The sequence below is a fragment of the Drosophila bipectinata genome, chromosome 4 (assembly GCF_030179905.1).
Source record: "Drosophila bipectinata strain 14024-0381.07 chromosome 4, DbipHiC1v2, whole genome shotgun sequence".
Classification (NCBI taxonomy): Eukaryota; Metazoa; Arthropoda; class Insecta; order Diptera; family Drosophilidae; genus Drosophila; species Drosophila bipectinata.
Window position 1 is genome coordinate 7,905,895 of NC_091740.1, and position 22,035 is coordinate 7,927,929.

General features: G+C 37.9%; 1 protein-coding gene and 1 long non-coding RNA gene across 3 annotated transcripts in view; one reads left to right on the top strand and one right to left on the bottom strand.

The window, feature by feature from the left end:
• The window catches only part of LOC108132214 (uncharacterized), a 75,773-nt gene that overhangs the window by 9,646 nt on the left and 44,092 nt on the right, over nucleotides 1-22,035 (top strand). For both annotated transcript variants that reach the window (XM_043213631.2, XM_043213632.2), the window contains exon 2: nucleotides 12,607-13,007. In XM_043213631.2, coding sequence (XP_043069566.1) covers nucleotides 12,610-13,007 — 398 coding nt within the window. In that variant the 5' untranslated portion in view covers nucleotides 12,607-12,609. The remainder of the gene's footprint in view (nucleotides 1-12,606; nucleotides 13,008-22,035) is intronic.
• Nucleotides 1-22,035, bottom strand: part of LOC138926870 (uncharacterized) — a 42,234-nt gene that overhangs the window by 2,595 nt on the left and 17,604 nt on the right. The window lies entirely within an intron of this gene.

Consider the following 22,035-nt stretch of genomic DNA (forward strand, 5'->3'; position numbering starts at 1 on the left):
AGGATATAGTCGGCCGATCCTAATGAAATTTGGCATGTCGTAATGTTTTGCCAAAAAAAAACTCTCGTGTCAAACTCTCTAACTTTAAAAACATCAAAGTTATACCATTTCCGATCAATCAGTTATATGGGCCGTTCCGACTTATATACTGCGTGCAAAGGAAAGAAAGGGTGTATGCAAAGTTTCAAGACGATAGCTTTAAAACTGAGAGACTAGTTCGCGTAGAAACAGACTGACAGACGGACAGACGGACATGCTCATATCAACTCAGGAGGTGATCCTGATCAAGAATATATATACTTTATAGGGTTGGAGATGTCTCCTTCACTGCGTTGCACACTTTTGAACAAAATTATAATACCCTCTGCAAGGGTATAAAAATTCAGTAGTATTGAATAGATATAGTAGATATCTTCTAGCTCGGTCAAATTTTACCGTGCATAACGTTGAATGTTACAAGAATTATATTCGCCGCTGCCGGATCCAATTTACTCATGATCCGATGCAGTTTTGAATTTTGTAAACACAAAGCGTATACATGTATCATTCCCACCACTGCTTACGAAATTCATCTGCGATCTCTTATCAGGCCATTGCGGATCTATTCGCAGAATTTTTTCAAACAACTTATTCTCCGCCTAAATTTACAGATTGCCTTTGCATACAACATTCAATCAGCAAATCTTATTTTCTGTCCGTTTTTCTCCGAGAATAGCTTATTATCTGATCTTCTAAAGGTCAAACACATTTATTCGCCAGGCCCTGATTGAGTACCAGGCTGTGTGCTAAAATACTGTGCCAGGGCTCTGTGCAAACCTCTTCTAAAACTTTTTAGCTTATCTTTGGAAACCCCGATTTTTCCCCTTAAGTTGAAGGAATCTTTCATAATTCCCTTACATAAAATGGGGAAAAACTCCGATGCCGCCAATTACAGAGGCATCTCTTAAGTGTCAGCAATTCCAAAGCTATTTGAAAAATTAGTTACTTTCCATCTACAACACCTTTGCTCTTCGATCATCTCTTCTTGTCAGCATGGCTTTATTAAGCGTCGCCCCATCACCACGAACTTATTGGAGTTGACATCCCTTGTCATAGATGGCTTTCGTAAGGGACAATTTACACAGTCTTTAGCAAAGCAAAGTCAATCACTCACTCTTGTTGAGTAAACTGAATATGGTGGGATTTTCTACAGACCTGGATCTCCAGCTACCTAGATGGAAGGGCACAAAGAGTCTTGTTTAAAAACATACATTTCCGTTTGGTCCGTACTACATCTGGCGTCCTTCAAGGAAGTCATATTGGCCCGTTGTTATTTACTCTTTTTATAAATGACTTGCCCCCTAGTTTAACGAACTCTCTAGTTCTTATGTATGCAGATGATGTAAAGCTTTGTCTTTAGTACAAATCCATCTCTGCCCAATGCAGTCTTCAGTCTGATCTTGATAACTTTCAAAAATGGTGTTTTGCTAACGATTTAATACTTAATGGATCAAAATGCAAGCTTTTATTGTTCTTGCCCTCTGCATGATACGTATACTCTCTATGGGATTTCCTTAGAAAAATAAACCCTGGTTAAGGATCTCGGCGTCCATTATTTTAATTAACCATTAACAAAATATGGTCGGCAAATTTAAGTTTAATGTCTAATAATTAAACTTAACTTCTTATAATTAAACTTAAATTTGCCGATCATATTTCCCTAGTAATTAGGTTAATAAGGCTAAAGGAGTCCTTGGTTTTATTAAAAGGTGGTCAAAAAAATGTAATGACGCGTAATGATGCAAATCTTCACCTTCTATCTTATAATAGTAGAATCTTACTTATAAACTAACCTAGCTTAACAAATCGTTGGACAATGATCGGTGTAGTTTTTCTGCATAACCTAATTAATGGGGATGTAGATAGACAGCATTTACTAACACGGTTAAATTTTAACATTCCTAATAGAAGGGCTAGAAACTTCAACATATTCAACATATGCAATATATAATTATATATCTTCTTCAAAATAGTTTGAAAAAATTTATTTTTATTTGAGTTCCGGTTTTGATACAGTGTGACTCTTTCAAATTTCTTAGAATTTCAGAACTACTGCTTAGGATGTTAGAATTTGAGAACTAACTTAGGGGCCGTCCATATATTGCGTGACGCGCCTGGGGGGGGGAGAGGGTCCGGGTTAACGTCACGGTTTGTGGTCACGGGGGTCTAACCTCGTGTCATGGTTTGTCACGCAGGGGGGGGAGGGGGTCAAAAATGTCTGAAATTCGCGTCACGCAATATATGGACGGCCCCTTATCTTTAGAGCTCTAGGTCCTTTTTATAGCTACCCTTGCTGAAGCTTTTTGCAGATCAAAGCTCGAAAGAAGCTTTTCTCTCTGAGAGGCTTTGTTTTCTGAAGAGAATAGATTGAGTCGGAACCTTTTACTTGAGGTGTCAGTTGACATGGAAGGCTTTGGGTCTCAATTATTTGAGGTGGCAAGAAAGTGTGAAATTTCCTGTGAAGTGGGTTCCCATTTAAGAATGTTTTGATCTGTTTAGTTTTATTTCACTTAAAAGGAGTGAGAAAGATTTGAGTCGGGATTTCTGTTTACCCAAATATTGTTTTGGTTTTCAATCTGAAGTGACTCTTAGAAATTGGAAATCTGAAATGAGGCTTTTTTCAGCCGAATTAAATGTTTATGTTTTTACAAAAATTGGAATGAGGCTATTTGCAGCTGGGTTACGAATTTTAATACAAAAGGCTTCAGCTTCGGCTTACAAAGTTTACTGATATACACTTAAAGAAATTTTGTTGATATGTTACTTCCCCATCCTTAAGAATTTAGCCTGTCCTCAGGCGGTTAGTTTGAGGTATAACTGTAGGTCATGTTCTTTATTTTCTGAACTTTTAGTTTCTTCTTCGGGACTAATAACCTTTTGTTTTTTTATAATAATTATTATCCTTTTTGGGATGTTCTTAAATGTATAAATCAAAAATATGATTATAATAATAATTATTATTGATAGTAGTATTAATAAAATTGTTTGGGTTGTAAAATATTGTTTTGAATGGTTTTGGAATATTTCTTTGGCTACGATATAGGATAAAGGTTCGAGTTTAGTTATGTTGTTGTTTACATAAATAGTTCGGGTGTAATCAAGCATAGTATTTGTTATTATTACATCTTCTATTTGTATAGAACAGTTGAATGCTTTTATTATATTGTTTCCTTCCTTCTGAAATAGTTCGGGTGTAATCAAGCATAGTATTTGTTATTATTACATCTTCTATTTGTATAGAACAGTTGAATGCTTTTATTATATTGTTTCCTTCTGCAATTAAATATTTATTTATACAATTCTGATTTAGCAAAGTTTTTGGCAAATTCCATGTTATAATAATGTTGGGCTCAATATAATTTGATTCGAAGTTCTTGTACATTTTTGTATATCTACATTCTGTATTTGTTTGTCTTAAGAGACCTATTATACATTTATTATTTACTATTTCTTTTGTTTTTACTTTAAAGACTTGCTTATTTTTTATGAAATATTCATCATGCAATGTTTCGGTTATTATATTCTGATTCTGATCCGGAAACGGTAAAAATTTATAAATGGGGGTTTTAATAATAGTACGAAAAATATGAGAGCTTATCAATATTTCGTTAGTATTAGCTTGTAACCAAGTAGATGTTTTGATATTTAACAATTTTTCTGAATTAATATGTTTAAGCGGGCCATGTTTTAGCAGCTTTGGGTTGAATATGCCTAATCTTGTAAATTGCATTCCCAATTCAATGTCTTCTACGTATTCTGTAAATTCTTGTAAATTGAAAATAAGGATTGCTAACCTTTGGTTTTTGTTTTGGTTTTCATTTAAACGATTGACTGTTTCTATTCCTTTATTAATTGCATCAATTACCTTATTTAATTCGTTGATTTGTATACTATTTTCGGACAAATTATCAATTTTTGATTCTTATTCTTCCCTATCTTGTTGATCCAATGTGCCAAATAAATATTTATAAAAGGTACCTACGAAATTTGCATGTCATCTTTTGTTTCGTTGAGCAATTTTGATTCCGTTCATTTCTCTATTTAATTTTTCTTTTAGATATTGAATTTGATCCAAATGTTCAAATTCTCGTGTTTGTTTCATTAGATTTTTATAAGTTTTTTCAGTTTTAGTTAAATTGACTGTTAGACAATGATATTCATAATTAGTAGGCAGATCTATGTTATCTGTTTGGAAAATTAAGTATCCATTTTTTGCTTGGATTGGATTGATTTACATTATTATTTTAGGTTAGTTTTTTGAAAGTATTGAGTCAATTTAACTTCATTTGAATTTCCTCTATGAAATTCAATTAGTCTATTGTAATAGTTTAAAGGTCTTTCCGTTATTTCTATATAATTCTGATTGTCTTCTTGTGCACTATGTACTGTTGCTATTGTGGGTAATGATGGGGTACTATCCGGTGATTCTTCTAAAAAATTTTCATCTACTCTTGACAGAGTTACCTGGTTTCAGCTACCTGGTTTTCCTTTCCCGGCAAATATTTAGTAGTGAAGTCAAACTCGTTTAATTTTATTCTCCATCTGTGTAGTTTCATATTTGGTTCTTTTATATTATGAAGCCAAACTAATGGTCTATGATCGCTTAGAATTTCAAATTTTCTACCAAAGAGATAAGACCTAAAATATTTAGTGGCCCAGACTATAGCCAGAAGCTCTTTTTCTATTACTGAATAATTAATTTCATGTTCATTAAGAGTTCTACTGTTTGCCACTATGAACTGTACAAAATTGTTAATTTCTTCGCCCTTTGACTTCAGAAAATATGTGAAAATCCGCTTCGACAAATCATCTATGAGAGTCAAAAAATACGGTCCACATACATTTGTATGTATAAGATCAAGAATATCCTAGGATCTGTTCTCCGATGTAGCTAGTAAAGGTCGAGAATGAAACTTACATTTCATACACGTTATGCAATCTTTCTTTTCTGGAAACTGCACTTGGTTCAACCTTGAAACCATTGCTTTTTTCACGAATTATCGATTAGTATTTAGGTTTTGGCTAAATAGCCATCTTTATATTTTCTATACTCATTAGACCTAAGATTCACTTTCAACGTATACACACTATGCATAAGGACAAGAACAATAAAAACATGCAGTCGACTAAAAAGACTCTACTGCTTTAGGATCATTGTTTGGTCCTTCGAGCTGGATGTTTTTGTTGATTTCTGTGCGTTTCTGTGGTTCTCACAGGCGTAATGGTTTTTCAAGGGCGCGCCAGACTCAAGGCCAATGTCAAGGGAAGCTTGGCTTGGGCTAAGGACACCCACCAATCGGACGCAAAATCGGCGGAGGCTGGAGGATCTCAACACAACATGAAAAGAATTAAATCGATTTGGTAATGAAATAGCCATTATAGACAAAGAAGAATGCTTTGTGAATTCACAGCCTATTTACGACGAAAAATATCTACGAGCGCCTGCATTACTTTCTGCGATAGGAGGTACAAGACATAGCCCATCCATTGTGAACAGCTAGAACGGCAGCGGCGGCTTAAAAATTGATAACGACGCAATAATCGAGCAGTTCAAGCAGATTGAGTTACTGAAAACTTGACGAGGCCTGCAGTGGCGTCAGTGCGGTGAGTTCAGGTATGGTACCAATAGTAGAGGCGTTAGCTCAAAGGAAAAAAGTTCAGTTCAATTGCCACGGTGGCAATTCCGTGGAGTGGCCAGCTTTCAAAGACATTTACTAGAGCACAATTAATAACAAGGCGAATTTGATCGAATGAAGAAACGTTGCGAGGGGCTGGAGCTTAACAAACGCCAAACAACTGGGGCAAGAAAGCAACCTCTATTGGTGGAAAGCAAAGAAGGTCATACACTCGTTGGTAGCGCTTGAAGGAAACATCGTCTGCATGGATTTCCACAATTCTTGGGTATGTCTGCAGGACAGAGAATCTTGCTTGCCAAGTTAAACTCTCTCTGTTACAATTATCTGAAATCTGGTCGTGGAGTCAGAAAATGCCAATCGGCGGTCAAGTGCGGACAATGTAAAGGTTAGCATCATTCACTATCACTGTCATCTCGCTTAAACTGATGAGAATCAGGATTATCCTAACGCACACATTTCAACGATGACTATTAGTCACGTAGCCAAAATCTGGGACACATGCGAGAAATCTCATCGACCAAAATTTTCAACACGAGGAATTTATACTTACCACATAGATCTCGGTATCGAATAGCAAATATATTGAGTCGGAGGATAATAATGATTCCTTACAATCATTGGTCAAGGTTGTAGGGCTGCATTGGCACCCAAAGAAGGACACATTGTCGTGCGCTGTGAATCTAACAAAGAGTCCAAGCTGCAAAAAGAGGCAAGTGCTGTCAGATATCTCGCGGATATTTGACCCTCTCGGACTATTGGGCCCAATCAACTCAAAACACTATTTCAATAACTCTGGCTTTTAAGTTTGAATTGAAACATGTGGCTTATTTAGACAACTTTCCACAGTTTCAGATACCATGCTATAGTGGAGCTCAGACTATATTATATCCGGTACTCTTCTGTTCTAACCACACTTTAGGTAAAAATAGGAAAGGCCGGCTATAGCCGAGTTTCCGAGTGCTTGCGTGATGCGTACGGCGGTAGATCTGCCATACGATGATGCGTTGCGTGTTGCCTCTGCCGAAAGCACGCCAAGCAGTTGCGCGTGATTTTGCGCATCAAATTCCGTCCGCCGAATATCCAGTATCGTAGCCGAGTTTCCCGACTATATTATACCCGGTATAATATCTTCCACCCACAATTTAACTTACCTATAGTAAGTGAGTTAGGTGGTAACTTATAGTTTAAACTTTATGGATGGATTCTCAGGAACAAATAATGCAAATAATTCCACTTGGGCAAAACAATAACAACAAACCTACGGCCATACCACTATAGGAAATTTGGCAAATTTTTCTGGCCAAAAAGCATTTTTTTAAAGTTGAAGAATTTAAATAACTTAACAAATTTTTAAACAAACTTGAAATGTGTGGACATTGTGAAAGTCTCCATTCCAAATCCCATAGCTCTTTCTCTTATAGTCTCTGAGATCCACGCGTTTATAAGAATAGACGGGCATGGCTATCTCGACGCTGATGCTGACAAATAATTTATATACTTTATGGGGTCGGATATGATTCCTTCTCTATGTTGACGAATGTATGTAATATAGAATGCACGAATACAATTGGGTATTGTACCCCATATTGTACCCTACAAGTATCGGGTATAAAAACACTTCAAGTAGAAGCACAAACTTTAAATCACAAAATTTTTAAACTTACATGTTCAAGTTATATGACACCTTACTCGAGGGCCTTTACCCAATTTATAAACATCTTTGAGCCAAGAACTAATTTTCAAATAACTCGAGTAGACCCGAGATAAATCCGTGGTCAGCTATTTCTGTAAAGTACTCCTCCAAAGTATTCCTACCCATATCAGTTCACTTTCCGCTAAGTGATTCCAACTGAACCCAACAAAGATCCCCTAAGCGATCCGTAATGCTCGCCAACGTAAACATAAATTTCCCCCCAATTACAGATTTCAAGTTTAATTGACAAATTGCATCATCCTTTTTTCCGACTCCCTTGAGTCATTCTCTTAATTAGTTTTTTGGATAAATCTCTCAAGCCGAGGTTTGATTATTGATCTAGAGATCAATCCGATTTTGAGATCCGAACCGAGCAGAATAAAAATTGGGAAAACTTTATTAAATAAGTTCGACCTATCAATAAATTGTAATAGTGAATAAGTGATCATAAAAACAAGAAAGGAAAGCTAACTTTGGGCGGAGCCGCAGTTAATATATCCTTGCAGTTAAAACCGGATATGTAAAAAAAAAAATCGGATATAGTTGGCCGACCCTATATCATGACCGAGAATATCATAATATAATCAATTTATAAGAATAAAAATTCTAAAACAAATTCTCAAGCTTCTACCTTCAAAAATAAAAAAGTTTTTATTTTTAATAAATAATGTTTTGCAAAGCGATTCGGATATGACACTGTACGCTTTGCCATCAAGCATGGTCATTAGAAATTCTTGATCAATTCTAAAGCTACCCACTAATATTTCTAAAATATTTGATATTTGGCTTTTCATATTTTCCCTTTCTCTGCGAGTCAAGTCGGTCGGTTCTTTCTCGGAAAGTATCTTTATGGATCGACAATATCGAGTAGAAGAAGGTCGATTGATTTTCAAGGTCTGCACTGTCAACGGTACCACACAAATTGTCATAAAATTTTTGCTTGTATGTAAAATGGCCGCTGCTGCCATTACAGCCCCAGTTTTACGTAGCAGTTAATTGGGTGTTATTATTTTTTTTAATATGGTTAGGAAAACTTACTGGGTGTGCTTCAATAATTCTAGCAATCATATGGTTTACTATGCTTTATAGTGCTACTTCGGCGAAATGATCAGTGACCGTGGTGACACTGGGATACCATTTTTTCGCAAAACGCAGTTTATAGAAGCATGGATATACATCGGAGTTTTGACCTTTGGCGGCTCTCTTTGAAAAATTCCATGCGTTTTCCTATGTTATACAAGCTGCAGCTTCCAGTTACCAACAATGCATCTGATGGGACATTTTCAGTAAGGCGTGCAAATTTTTATACCCTTGCATGGGGTATTATAATTTTGTCCAAAAGTGGGCAACGCAGTGAAGGAGACATCTCCGACCCTATAAAGTATACATTCTTGATCAGGATCACCTCCAGAGTTGATATGAGCATGTCCGTCTGTCTGTCTGTCTGTCTGTCTGTCCGTCTGTCTCTCTGTTTCTACGCGAACTAGTCTCTCAGTTTTAAAGCTATCGTTTTGAAACTTTGCAAACACCCTTCTTTCCTTTGCACGCAGTATATAAGTCGGAACGGCCCGGTTCGGCCGGGCCTATATCCTATAGCTACCACATAACTGAACGATCGGAAATGACCCAACTATTGTGTCTTTGAAGAGAGAATATATTTTCAGTTTATGTCAGTTTATCCGACCTACCAAATTTCATAACGATCGGTCGACTATATCTATATTTAATGTTTTTTAAGACAGTACCAAATACAAAGTTTTTTGTAAAACAAACTTCTCGGTTGGTATGACCTCTAATGTCAGTATAAAAAAAATTCCCTTTTTGCTACTGACATTGTCCCTTAAAAGTACCTTACTTTGAAGGCTTGAAAGTAATAGCAGCTCATATTACCCATTTTGGACGCTACTGATTCACACTTTCGCCTAATAAAAGAATTAAACTCAATCCACTTGAATCAGGTAAGTTCCACTACACGAAAGACAGGTGAAAGGTAATCCTGACTCGTTGTTAATACACTGAATTACAACTACATTTTATGAGCTACACATTTATAGACCGGTCACAAATATTGTTTTTTTTTTTTAAACATACCTTAAAGATAACAAGAAGCCAAACTTTTAATAAATTCTACACAAATTTTAAATTTTCGACGAACTTGAAATACATAAATTCTGATATCGAAAACTAGCCCTTTGTTCTGAAACATAGGCATTTGGATTTGGATTCCCGTGACCACATTGCTAGATAATTAAAGCATTTTGTTTCCAAGAATGGGCCGTAGGTCACTGTTTAAAGCCGGTGGAGTCTGAGGTCATCCGGCGGATTTTTTCGCCAAATTATGAGTTTATTAAATTGATCATCCGGGTTGATCCAAATTTAAAAGCACATCTTTTCTATGTCAACAGTTTGGTGCCATGGCTAATCCTTGCTACTAATAATGATCATTGGGTATATGGCTTTATATGACCAGTTTCATATGTCCCAAAGTTTCGTATTTTTCCATGAAGAATAGCCCTTCCGAACGTCACCAGACAATCGACGCTTAAAACCCTTTGATTGCAATGTCTCTCGACTCCTCTAGGGCTGAATTCTGCAAATTTAGCTTTACAACAAACCTTCGGCTGCTCTTTTCAGGGTTTTTACAAAGTGTTTCTCACAATGTGTTTCTGACTGAGATCGATTTTCCGTTCGACTGTCCAGGGTGTCCAATTTTCAAAAATAAATGCGTCAGTTTCTTTCCCAACGCTAAGGCTGCAAACATAGTACGCGCTGAGACGAAGACAAAGCTCAAGATGAAGCAGAAGACGAATTGCATCAGTTGCGAGCAAGCTAATAGGCTGCATAGTGCAAGACGAATTTGTTGCAGTTTTATGCTGTTAGTCGCAATGGATTTCTCATCAGATGATGAGCTACTGTTAGAAGAAAATTTATTTTTCAAAACAAAATACAAAAAAACAGGAAAGGAAAGCTAACTTTGGGCGGAGCCGAAGTTGATATACCTTTGCACGTAAAACCGGATATATATCGCAAACATCGGATATAGTTGGCCGATTCTTATGGGAATATGAATATATAATCCAATTTATTACAATACAAAATCTAACAAGAAAGGAAAGCTAACTTCGTGCGGAACCGAAGTTGATATACCCTTGCAGGTAAAACCGGATATATATCGCAAACATCGGATATAGTTGGCCGATCCTTATGGGAATATGAATATATAATCCAATTTATTACAATACAAAATCAAAAAAAAAGTCCCAAACTTCTATCTTCAAACATGCCAAAGTTGCTATTTCTATCAAAAACCATTTCCGATGGTTCAGTTATATGGCAGCTATAGGATATAGTCGGCCGATCCTTATGAAAATTGGCATGCCAAAAATAGCTCTTATGTAAAATTTGAATTCTCTTACTCAAAAAACACCGCAGTTATACCATTTCCGATCAATCAGTTATATGGCAGCTATAGGATATAGTCAGCCGATCCGGGCCGTTCCAACTTATATACTGCGTGCAAAGGAAAGAAGGGTGTGTGAAAAGCTTCAAGACGATAGCTTTAAAACTGAGAGACTAGTTTGCGTAGAAACAGACAGACGGACAGACAGACGGACAGCCGGACATGCTCATATCAACTAAGGAGGTGATCCTGATCAAGAATATATATACTTTATAGGGTCGGAGATGTTTCCTTCACTGCGTTGCACACTTTTGTCCAAAATTATAATACCCTCTGCAAGGGTATAAAAATGAATGGAAGAATTCACCCAATTAATTTGCGTATAAAATTCGTGGCGTTTTAACGAAAACGTTGATGCTAGTCGTTCGGTGATCAAATTGATCTGCGATCCTGAATCCAGCAGTGCTCGAAACTTCGCTGCCTGCCCGTTACCTGCTTGGACTGCTACCTTTGCTGTGCCAAAAAGGTAGTCATTTTTATTGCTTACTGCACCTACTGCTGAAGCTTGAAGGTTTGTAGTTTCTAGATGTAACAAGGTATACTGTTTTTTGTCATATTTGAAATAATTTCTTTGTTGGCATTCCCTTGATTTGTAGTTGGTTTTAAAACAATTGACGCACATTTATTGTTTTTGTTTTTACCGAATTCAGTCTTTCAGATACTGTTATAGGACGGAAGTCTTCACATTTATATAACGAGTGAGTTGTCGCTTGCCTGTGGGATATACCAGACGCGTAGGCCATATTCTTGGCCTCAATTAAGGAAGCTCTTCGCTTTTATGATGTCTTTTTTGTAGGTGGCCTTATTTTCGGTCTAAAGGCTTTTCTCGTTTCCGGTCGTTGCCCTGCTGAACAACGTTCTGCTTCCTGCTTGGAGGATTTTCGTTTTAGGGCATTATGCCGTCCTTGAGTTAATTTTTACGCCAGTGTGTTCAAACTAATATCAGACAAAACGTTTGTCTTCGAGATTTGAAAAAAACAGATATTTCTGTTATGTGTTTCTGTACATATTAGTTTGAAGACTCCAATGTCCCTCCTAGTAAAAATTAGTTGGCTCAAAATAATAATCAAAATCCCTTTACTTTTACGCCAATTTCTCCCAAGCTGAAAGACCTTGAAAGCATTACCTTTCGATTGGTATATCATTCAATCAGACGCACAAAGAAAATTTTTAATTCTTTGGCTGTATATAATGCCTTCTTGCGCATGCTAAGGATTGCGGTTTGTCACCCATACACTCCCATTCACAGTGATAATAAAATCCATAAAATGGCAAAATGAATAAATTTACCGAGAATTTTTGTTTGTGTATTTGGAACTTAGAGGCGTTAAGAGTATTGCCGCCAAAACTACAAAAAGTCATGCTGGAAAAAAAATAAGTATCGCATAGAATTTAGATATAGGGCGAATTCATTGTTGTAGATCTTGCGGATAGCGCAACAACCTCGGTGCCCTCGTAGACTCCTTCGTAGACTATCATACTTCTACGGACCGTTTGTGGTCACATGATGTTCATACGTGACAAAGATGTCGAAACACTTGGTTTTGTGTTCGAAAAACACTGTCGAAAACATATATGCTGCTGCCTCAAGACCAAACTTAAAAAAAATATAAATAATCTCAAAATTGATAATAAATTAAACTAATGATAAATCTTATAAAACAAATCTAATTTCAGATAAAATTTTACATATGTTTTTAATAAATCTGCGAAAGTATTTAATTTAAATTATTACATTTCTTAACAAAAGTTTTTTTTTAATTGTTTTTTCAAAACAGATAATGGCAAACATACAAACAAAATTAGATTGGGACGATTCAAATAAAAAATATAACACAAACGAATCGGAGGCTTCTGATGAAGAGCGAGAGCTGACCAATCTTAGCTGGCTTATTGGAAATCAAAGCTTAAGTTGGACTAAGACTATTGAGTCAACCGAAAATGATCCAATCTGTATCTTTGAAACAGACAGAAAAAATGAAAAAACAAAAATATTGAATAGTTGTAAAATAATTCACGACGAAGTAAAAATTATCTGCACCAAAGAAAACATATTTACTAAAAAAACAAAAATGTTCAAAACGCAATCTGTTTCTGATGCTCAAATAGCAAAAACATCAAAATCAAGATGGTTGAGTCCCGATGAACGTTATGAAATATTTTTAAACAAAATTAAGTGGTAAGAAAAATTAATTTATTTTTTTAAATATTACTATTTTAAAGAATGATGCTACTTTAAAAATCTTTACAATATAACTTTGTACATAAGCAGGGATGCCACAAAAATCTCTTTTGCTCAAAAACTCTTTTGCTTAATGATTAAATACATTTAGCGGTGGAATATCTTAATACACTTTCAATATTCCGCTTTGATTTAGCAGTTACATCTTGGCTTAAGTGCCACCTATTCCCTCTAAGATATGCAAGTTTATTATTTTCCGAAAACATTTTGAAAAAAAATATTTTTTTATTTTCAATATTATTTAATGATAAACCTTTATTAGAAATATTCTTTACTCAAGATTACTCTTAACTTTTAATTTCGAAACTGATCTCGGCTCGGGTTAAAATATTACTTACTGCCAAATCTTAAATCTGATCCAAAGAACATCGGCCAAAAGCTTTTCTCGAACTTCAAGAAGTTTCTATTTGTTTCAAATATTAGCTAATGATGTAAGTGTCGCATCCTATAGTGAAATTTATTTATGCTGACCAATACAGTTTATTTGGGGCTTGAAATAGGGAAGGCGCAATTTCTGGGGAAAGCGCAATTGACTGGGCTTCGAACGGAAGCTGATGTTTACTTTAAGTTTGATTTGTTTATTTCGGATAGGGCTCCAAGAGCGGACATCAAAGCCAAAGGCATAGGCAATGGCAAGGGCTAATGCAATGATAGCTGAGATTGAATTTGGAAAATTGTTTATAAATGCCATAAGAGGGTTGGATAACTTTCACCATCAATGCAAAATACAATCAAATTGTATCATCTAAAAAACGTTGACTTAATTGTTGAATTAAACAGAAATTATTTAACTATGCACTTAACAATTATTTAAACTGTATCTTAACACCTAATTAAACTGACTTTAAAACTAAACAAGAAAGAAAAGCTTAATTAGGGCGGAGCCGAAGTTGATATACTCTTGCAGTTAAAACCGAATATAAATCGCAAATATCGGATATAGTTGGTCGATCCTTATAAAAATATCATAATAAAACCAATTAATTACAATAAAATATCTAAAAAAAACGTCCCAAGCTTCTATCTTCAAAAATACCAAAGTTGATATTTCTACCAAAAACCATTTCCGATCGTTCAGTTATGTGGCAGCTACATGTAATATAATGTAGTATAAGATGTAATGTATAAAGATTTAGTGGACAAAATGATTTAAGGTTTTTGGATATCGTGAAAAAATTGTCTTGAACATCAGCGCGGACTCGCGAATCTTGAAAGACGACGTGTGCCTTTTATTTAAATTTAGCTATGTCCTCCACCTTTATATCGGCTTTTTTTGGCTTCAAGCCGAGATATCAATCTCTGAAGTACCAGGGGAAAGTCGAGAAACAAATATATTTTTCAATGGAGGAATCACCAGTAAGGGTTTTGGTGTAATAGAACTGCAGCATCAGTCGGTGCCGGTGGTTCGGACTGTGGAATACCCCGTTGGGTGACTTTAACGGGAGGCTGCGTTACCGATCACAAACAGCGGATTTCTTACGCTTAGGTGACTCATTTAGCAGCTGAAGGCTGCAAAACTGAGTATCAAGCCCACAGAGCTGGTCATCGATTTTACGAAAACCAGTGATCAACTCCTTAAATCCATTCTTAGTCTGTCTCATGAACGACCTCATTTCGTCACAACAATATTGTTAACCAGCTTTCCTTTCTTGTTAGATTTAATATTTTTTATTGGATTAATAAAATCCATAGGAAGTGGAAAAATGGGCGTGGCACCGCCATTTTTTTGTTTTGTTTTTTTTTTAAGTTTGAGGTCATTTTGAACACGAAGGCTTTTAATATAATTGGTCGTTTCAATTAATCTTTTTTTGTTACTTTACAAGAGATATCACAAGATCTGCCAACCTATTTAGGTTACGCCCTGCGAGATTTTCGACTATATGTCAATGCAGGGCGTCCCACTGAATTATTTTTCTGGTCAACTAGTACACACGTTTGTGTGTTTAGCCAATCAGAATGTCTGCTTTGAAATAATTTTGCGTGCAACTTTTCCATTTTGTCGCCAAACGATAACAAAATTTCTTGCCAGAATCTTCAAAATCTTGAATAATTTCCTCTGAAATATTGCTGTTATTTGCCGTTTTAAAAAATTCGACAATAGCATTCTTCCTGGATACTTGGCTCTTGATAGACTTCCACAGGGCAAACAACTCTGAGTTGCTGAATTTGAGGTTATGAACTAAAAATGCATATTCCAAAAAAGTGGTTGAAAGTGGCTATTCAAACTATATACAATTAAATAAGAATGGATAACTTTACGACATACAATAGGTTTTAGGGTTGGACTAGGTTGGACTAACTTTATACACCTTTTCAAAAATGAGATTTTATTTCAATATAATACTTTTCCTCACTTGTATAACACATCCTAACAATTTGAAACATTTCACGTTACAAAATACGTAGTACAAGCCCCAATAATTAGAACCTATCACAAATTTTATTCAAATTTTGTTTTTTTTTTAAACAAATTTTTTTATTTTTCAATTACACTTAAGAGGTTGCTGTTGAGGTCGGGGCGAGGTGGGTGCACAATTTTTTAAGCAAACATGGATTTGGTTGTTCTTTCCTTTATCTAAACTCAAATCATGGCGCGCGAGCTAAAAAACTTCGTCGTTTTCCCTCGCCTCGTTAGCTCCACCTAGCGATCGCAAACGCTTCGTTCTTCCCCATTTTATCGTATATCGATAAGCTTACGTCTAGCGTTTTTCAAAACTTATTCTAACATTATTCAACACTAATTTTAACGATTTCATTTTTCAAATATAAACTTAATTCTATTACGGCGGTAACATTCCCTCCCCCGTAATTGATCCCGATCCGTGGTCAGTTACCATCCTCCAAGCCGACGTCCAGAACTGCTACCTTTGTTGCTGGTCTTTCTATAGCACCATGCTGCGTCTTGATTGTCACCCGCCGAACTTATCCATCGTTGGCCATCATTGCGTCAGTCACGCGTCCTTTTAGCCACAGGTTCCTGGGAAGAAGCTCATTCACGACTACGACGATGCTTCCGATGGTGATTGGAGGTACCTTCTCGAACCATTTGGTGCGCCTGGTTAATACGGGTGCATACTCCTTAACCCATCGTTGCCAGAAGCGGTCTCCGAAGCGCTGAGTCTCGTTCCATCTACGCTTCAGATTCATTCCCTCTTTTGGCAGCGGCTTGTATCCGTTCGCTGATCCTAGCAGCAAGCGGTTTGGAGTCAGGGCAGCGTCATCCTCGGAATCCAAACTTACGAACGTGAGAGGTCGCGAGTTGATAATAAATTGCGCCTCCATCAGTGCGTTTCTCAACCCCTCGTCGTTGAAAGAGTAACTTGGGCAAATGTTCTTCAAGATTCCTTTCGTTGTCCTGACGAGTCTCTCCCATGCTCCACCCATGTGCGGTGCTCCTGGTGGGTTGAATCGCCACTTTATGCCGTCGAACTTAATAGTGATCTTATCGTGCTCGATCTTTTTCAGCTCCTCGCGCACTGCTTTTTCCGTGGCTCTGAAATTTGTACCGTTGTCTGAGAATATTTCCCTCAGTGTCCCTCGAAGGGCCATAAAATTGGCTAGGCACAGGATACATGAACTAGTATCTAGACTGTAGGCGATCAGGTGAACAGAGCTACCCATCTCTTCTCTTTGCGTCGGCCGACGTTCACCAATAACGGGCCGAAAAAGTCAACGCCTATATAGGTGAACGGTCTCTCGAAGCTTCCAACTCTTGCCATCGGGATCGGTGCCATCTGGGGTGGTCTGGGAATTGCTCTGTCGATCTTGCATCGTTGGCATGTGTTTCGCACAGATTTGTGCAGTACTCGTAGCCGGTTTTCGTGGAAGCTCCTAACTATGAGGTTGGTTATCCGGCATCCATGAGCTAGAATGATGGCGTCCTCAGCTATGTCAACTGCGTTCAATCTGCCTCTAGTTCGTAGTACTCCATCGTTGTCCAGGTACGCGTTCAATCCAGCCAATCTTCTTCCCTTGAGAAGCGCCGTTCCCGCGGATAACGTTTTTAGTTCTGCTGCGAAGGCGATGAATTGAGATTGCTTGTATAGCAGCATCTTTGCCTTGCTCACATGAGCCATTGTCGTGGTTGGTGGCATGTCTTGTCCGGCACATTTCGCTCGCAGCCGATCAATGAACAGGAGTACTAGCGCCACAGCTCTGTATAACAGCCGCCAATTTGAGAAATCGTTCGCGTTGAACATAACCACTGATTTCGTATGCGTCGTCATCACATGCTTCCGGAACTTCGAGGTATCGATGATGCTCTCCTGCTTCTTGGATCTTGGCCAGTTGCTCGCATCGGTCTTCAGGAACTCCGGGCCCGTTATCCACGTCTCTTGTTGAGTTTGCCCGGTGACCTTGGTAGCTCCATCTGCTACGTTCAGCTTTGAAGGAATCCACCGCCATTGCTCGACCAGTGTTGTTTCCAGAATTTCGGCGACTCTGTGCATCACGAACTGATGAAAGTTGCGGGGGTCCATAGTTAGCCACTGCAACACTGTCTTGGAGTCCGACCAGTATGTGGCGTTGTCAATTCGTAGGTTGCGTGTGCTCATCACATTTTGGGCTAAGCGTGCTCCCATAACTGCTGCCTGCAGCGCCATACGCGGAATCGAAGGTGGTTTTAAAGGTGCCACCTTAGATTTCGCCATTACCAAAGATACGACGACTCTGTCATCCGTTGCCACGCGCAAGTAGCAGACTGCAGAATATGCTTGCTCGCTGGCGTCGACGAATGTATGGAGTCCAATTTGACATGGCTCCGATGTGGCTGGGGAAAAGCATCTAGCGACCTCGAAAGTCCTTATGTTTTGCCAAATGGTTTTCCAATGGCGCCATTCTTCTAGAATCCTCTCAGGTAGCTCCTGATCCCATTCAATTTTTTGCCGCCATATACACTGGAGGAGTATTTTTAGTCCAATCGTTTGGCATGATAAAAATCCCAGTGGATCGAAGATCGACATCAAAACTTGTAATACTTCTCGCTTGGTAGCGTCTACGTTTTCCGCCAGCACATCACGCTTCAGCCTTGAAAATCTGCAGATAAATTTGAACATATCTGTCGGGTCAGGCAGCAGCCCACCGGTGTAATTTTAATGTTTAAATATGTTAGCGTTATGTTTGGTAATGTTTATTTATTAGGCTAAAGTTTATACAAAGGCTAGTTGATCGCAAGCCGACTCTCTCTCGGCCGCTTGACTCAACGGACTTTCTTTAGAGAGGTTTAGCTCGGCAATGTCTAGGTCGGGCCGCCCTCTCCACTTTCGAGAGCTTTAGCTCGAGGTGACTTGTCGGGCCGCCCTCTCTTTGTATATTACTTTCGTCCCTGCATGCACCATAAGCTGTTTTTCTGCCTTAATCCGCAGGTAACGAAGTTTTGGAGGAAGTTTTTTAAAAATGTTGAGGTCGGGGCGAGGTCGGTGCACGATTTTTTAAGCAAACATGGATTTGGTTGTTCCTTCCTTTATTTAAACTCAAATCATGGCGCGCGAGCTAAAAAACTTCGTCGTTTTCCCTCGCCTCGTTAGCTCCACCTAGATATCGCAAACGCTTCGTTCTTCCCCATTTTATCGTATATCGATAAGCTTGCGTCTAGCATTTCTCAAAACTTAGTCTAACATTATTCAACACTAATTTTAACGATTTCATTTTTCAAATATAAACTTAATTCTATTACGGCGGTAACAAGTGCGTTATTTCACTCCACGAGCTTTTGCATTCAAACAGCTGACTTTAAAGCCTGATATTGCGAATGTGGCGCCATCTAAGCAAATTTTTGGTACAAAACATTTATAGTCACTCTTTTTCTGTTAGAATGTGATCAAAATCTCATTAATATCTAAAATTAAAAAAAATGAATTTTGGCCAACATAAGTGATTGGCTGGACCATAGTGCGTCGATAGTTTAATTTCTGCAGAGATTCCAGATCCGTCTGTTTATCAATTACAGTTTGATATTGTCACTACAAACATGATTCAAAGTCCGTGCGGGAATCTAAATCGTTCATCACCTTGCATGGGAGACGGAAAATGTACGAAACGTTTTCCTAAAGATTTTATTAACGGTACGATCACACATATTGACGGATATCCAATATACCGTTGAAGATAGTCGTTTATGATCGGTTATTAGTTCGAACTCTAATCCAGCTAGATAATAGAAGAATCCACTGCCCACACTAATTATACGCTCTCCTTCTCGGTCTGCGAATAGCGCTTTTCGACATCTGTTAGGCTTCGACAAAAGATATTTTTATACCCTTCCAGAGGGTATTATAATTTTGGTCAAAAGTGTGCAACGCAGTGAAGGAGACATCTCCGACCCTATAAAGTATATATATTCTTGATCAGGATCACCTCCTGAGTTGATATGAGCATGTCCGTCTGTCCGTCTGTCCGTCTGTCTGTCCGTCTGTCTGTCTGTCTGTCTGTTTCTACGCGAACTAGTCTCTCAGTTTTAAAGCTATCGACTTGAAACTTTGCACACACCCTTCTTTCCTTGCACGCAGTATATAAGTCGGAACGGCCGGGATCGGCAGACTATATCCTATAGCTGCCATATAACTGATTGATCGGAAATGGTATAACTTTGGTGTTTTTAAAGTTAGAGAGTTCAAATTTGGCATGAGAGCTATTTTTGGCAAAACATTACGACATGCCAAATTTCATAAGGATCGGCCGACTATATCTTATAGCTGCCATATAACTGAACGATCGGAAATGACCCAACTTTCGTGTTTTTGAAGATAGAAAGCTGGCACTTGGTACACATTCTATTTTTGGTCAGTTAATCCGATCTACCAAATTTCATAACGATCGGCTGACTATATCTTATAGCTGCCATATAACTGAACGATCGGAAATGGTTTTTGGTAGATATACCAACTTTGGTATTTTTGAAGATAGAAGCTTGAGACTTTTTTTAGATTTTGTATTGTAATAAATTGGATTATATATTCATATTCCCATAGTGATCGGCCAACTATATCCGATGTTTGCGATATATATCCGGTTTAAACTGCAAGGGTATATAAACTTCGGCTCCGCCCGAAGTTAGCTTTCCTTTCTTGTTTTCGGTTCATATTCTCCATGGAAATGCAGCAAAGGCTAGTTGATCGCAAGCCGACTCTCTCTCGGCCGCTTGACTCAACGGACTTTCTTTAGAGAGTTTTAGCTCGGCAATGTCTAGGTCGGGCCGCCCTCTCCACTTTCGAGAGCTTTAGCTCGAGGTGACTTGTCGGGCCGCCCTCTCTTTGTATATTACTTTCGTCCCTGCATGCACCATAAGCTGTTTTTCTGCCTTAATCCGCAGGTAACGAAGTTTTGGAGGAAGTTTTTTAAAAATGTTGAGGTCGGGGCGAGGTCGGTGCACGATTTTTTAAGCAAACATGGATTTGGTTGTTCCTTCCTTTATTTAAACTCAAATCATGGCGCGCGAGCTAAAAAACTTCGTCGTTTTCCCTCGCCTCGTTAGCTCCACCTAGATATCGCAAACGCTTCGTTCTTCCCCATTTTATCGTATATCGATAAGCTTGCGTCTAGCATTTCTCAAAACTTAGTCTAACATTATTCAACACTAATTTTAACGATTTCATTTTTCAAATATAAACTTAATTCTATTACGGCGGTAACAAGTGCGTTATTTCACTCCACGAGCTTTTGCATTCAAACAGCTGACTTTAAAGCCTGATATTGCGAATGTGGCGCCATCTAAGCAAATTTTTGGTACAAAACATTTATAGTCACTCTTTTTCTGTTAGAATGTGATCAAAATCTCATTAATATCTAAAATTAAAAAAAATGAATTTTGGCCAACATAAGTGATTGGCTGGACCATAGTGCGTCGATAGTTTAATTTCTGCAGAGATTCCAGATCCGTCTGTTTATCAATTACAGTTTGATATTGTCACTACAAACATGATTCAAAGTCCGTGCGGGAATCTAAATCGTTCATCACCTTGCATGGGAGACGGAAAATGTACGAAACGTTTTCCTAAAGATTTTATTAACGGTACGATCACACATATTGACGGATATCCAATATACCGTTGAAGATAGTCGTTTATGATCGGTTATTAGTTCGAACTCTAATCCAGCTAGATAATAGAAGAATCCACTGCCCACACTAATTATACGCTCTCCTTCTCGGTCTGCGAATAGCGCTTTTCGACATCTGTTAGGCTTCGACAAAAGATATTTTTATACCCTTCCAGAGGGTATTATAATTTTGGTCAAAAGTGTGCAACGCAGTGAAGGAGACATCTCCGACCCTATAAAGTATATATATTCTTGATCAGGATCACCTCCTGAGTTGATATGAGCATGTCCGTCTGTCCGTCTGTCCGTCTGTCTGTCCGTCTGTCTGTCTGTCTGTCTGTTTCTACGCGAACTAGTCTCTCAGTTTTAAAGCTATCGACTTGAAACTTTGCACACACCCTTCTTTCCTTGCACGCAGTATATAAGTCGGAACGGCCGGGATCGGCAGACTATATCCTATAGCTGCCATATAACTGATTGATCGGAAATGGTATAACTTTGGTGTTTTTAAAGTTAGAGAGTTCAAATTTGGCATGAGAGCTATTTTTGGCAAAACATTACGACATGCCAAATTTCATAAGGATCGGCCGACTATATCTTATAGCTGCCATATAACTGAACGATCGGAAATGACCCAACTTTCGTGTTTTTGAAGATAGAAAGCTGGCACTTGGTACACATTCTATTTTTGGTCAGTTAATCCGATCTACCAAATTTCATAACGATCGGCTGACTATATCTTATAGCTGCCATATAACTGAACGATCGGAAATGGTTTTTGGTAGATATACCAACTTTGGTATTTTTGAAGATAGAAGCTTGAGACTTTTTTTAGATTTTGTATTGTAATAAATTGGATTATATATTCATATTCCCATAGTGATCGGCCAACTATATCCGATGTTTGCGATATATATCCGGTTTAAACTGC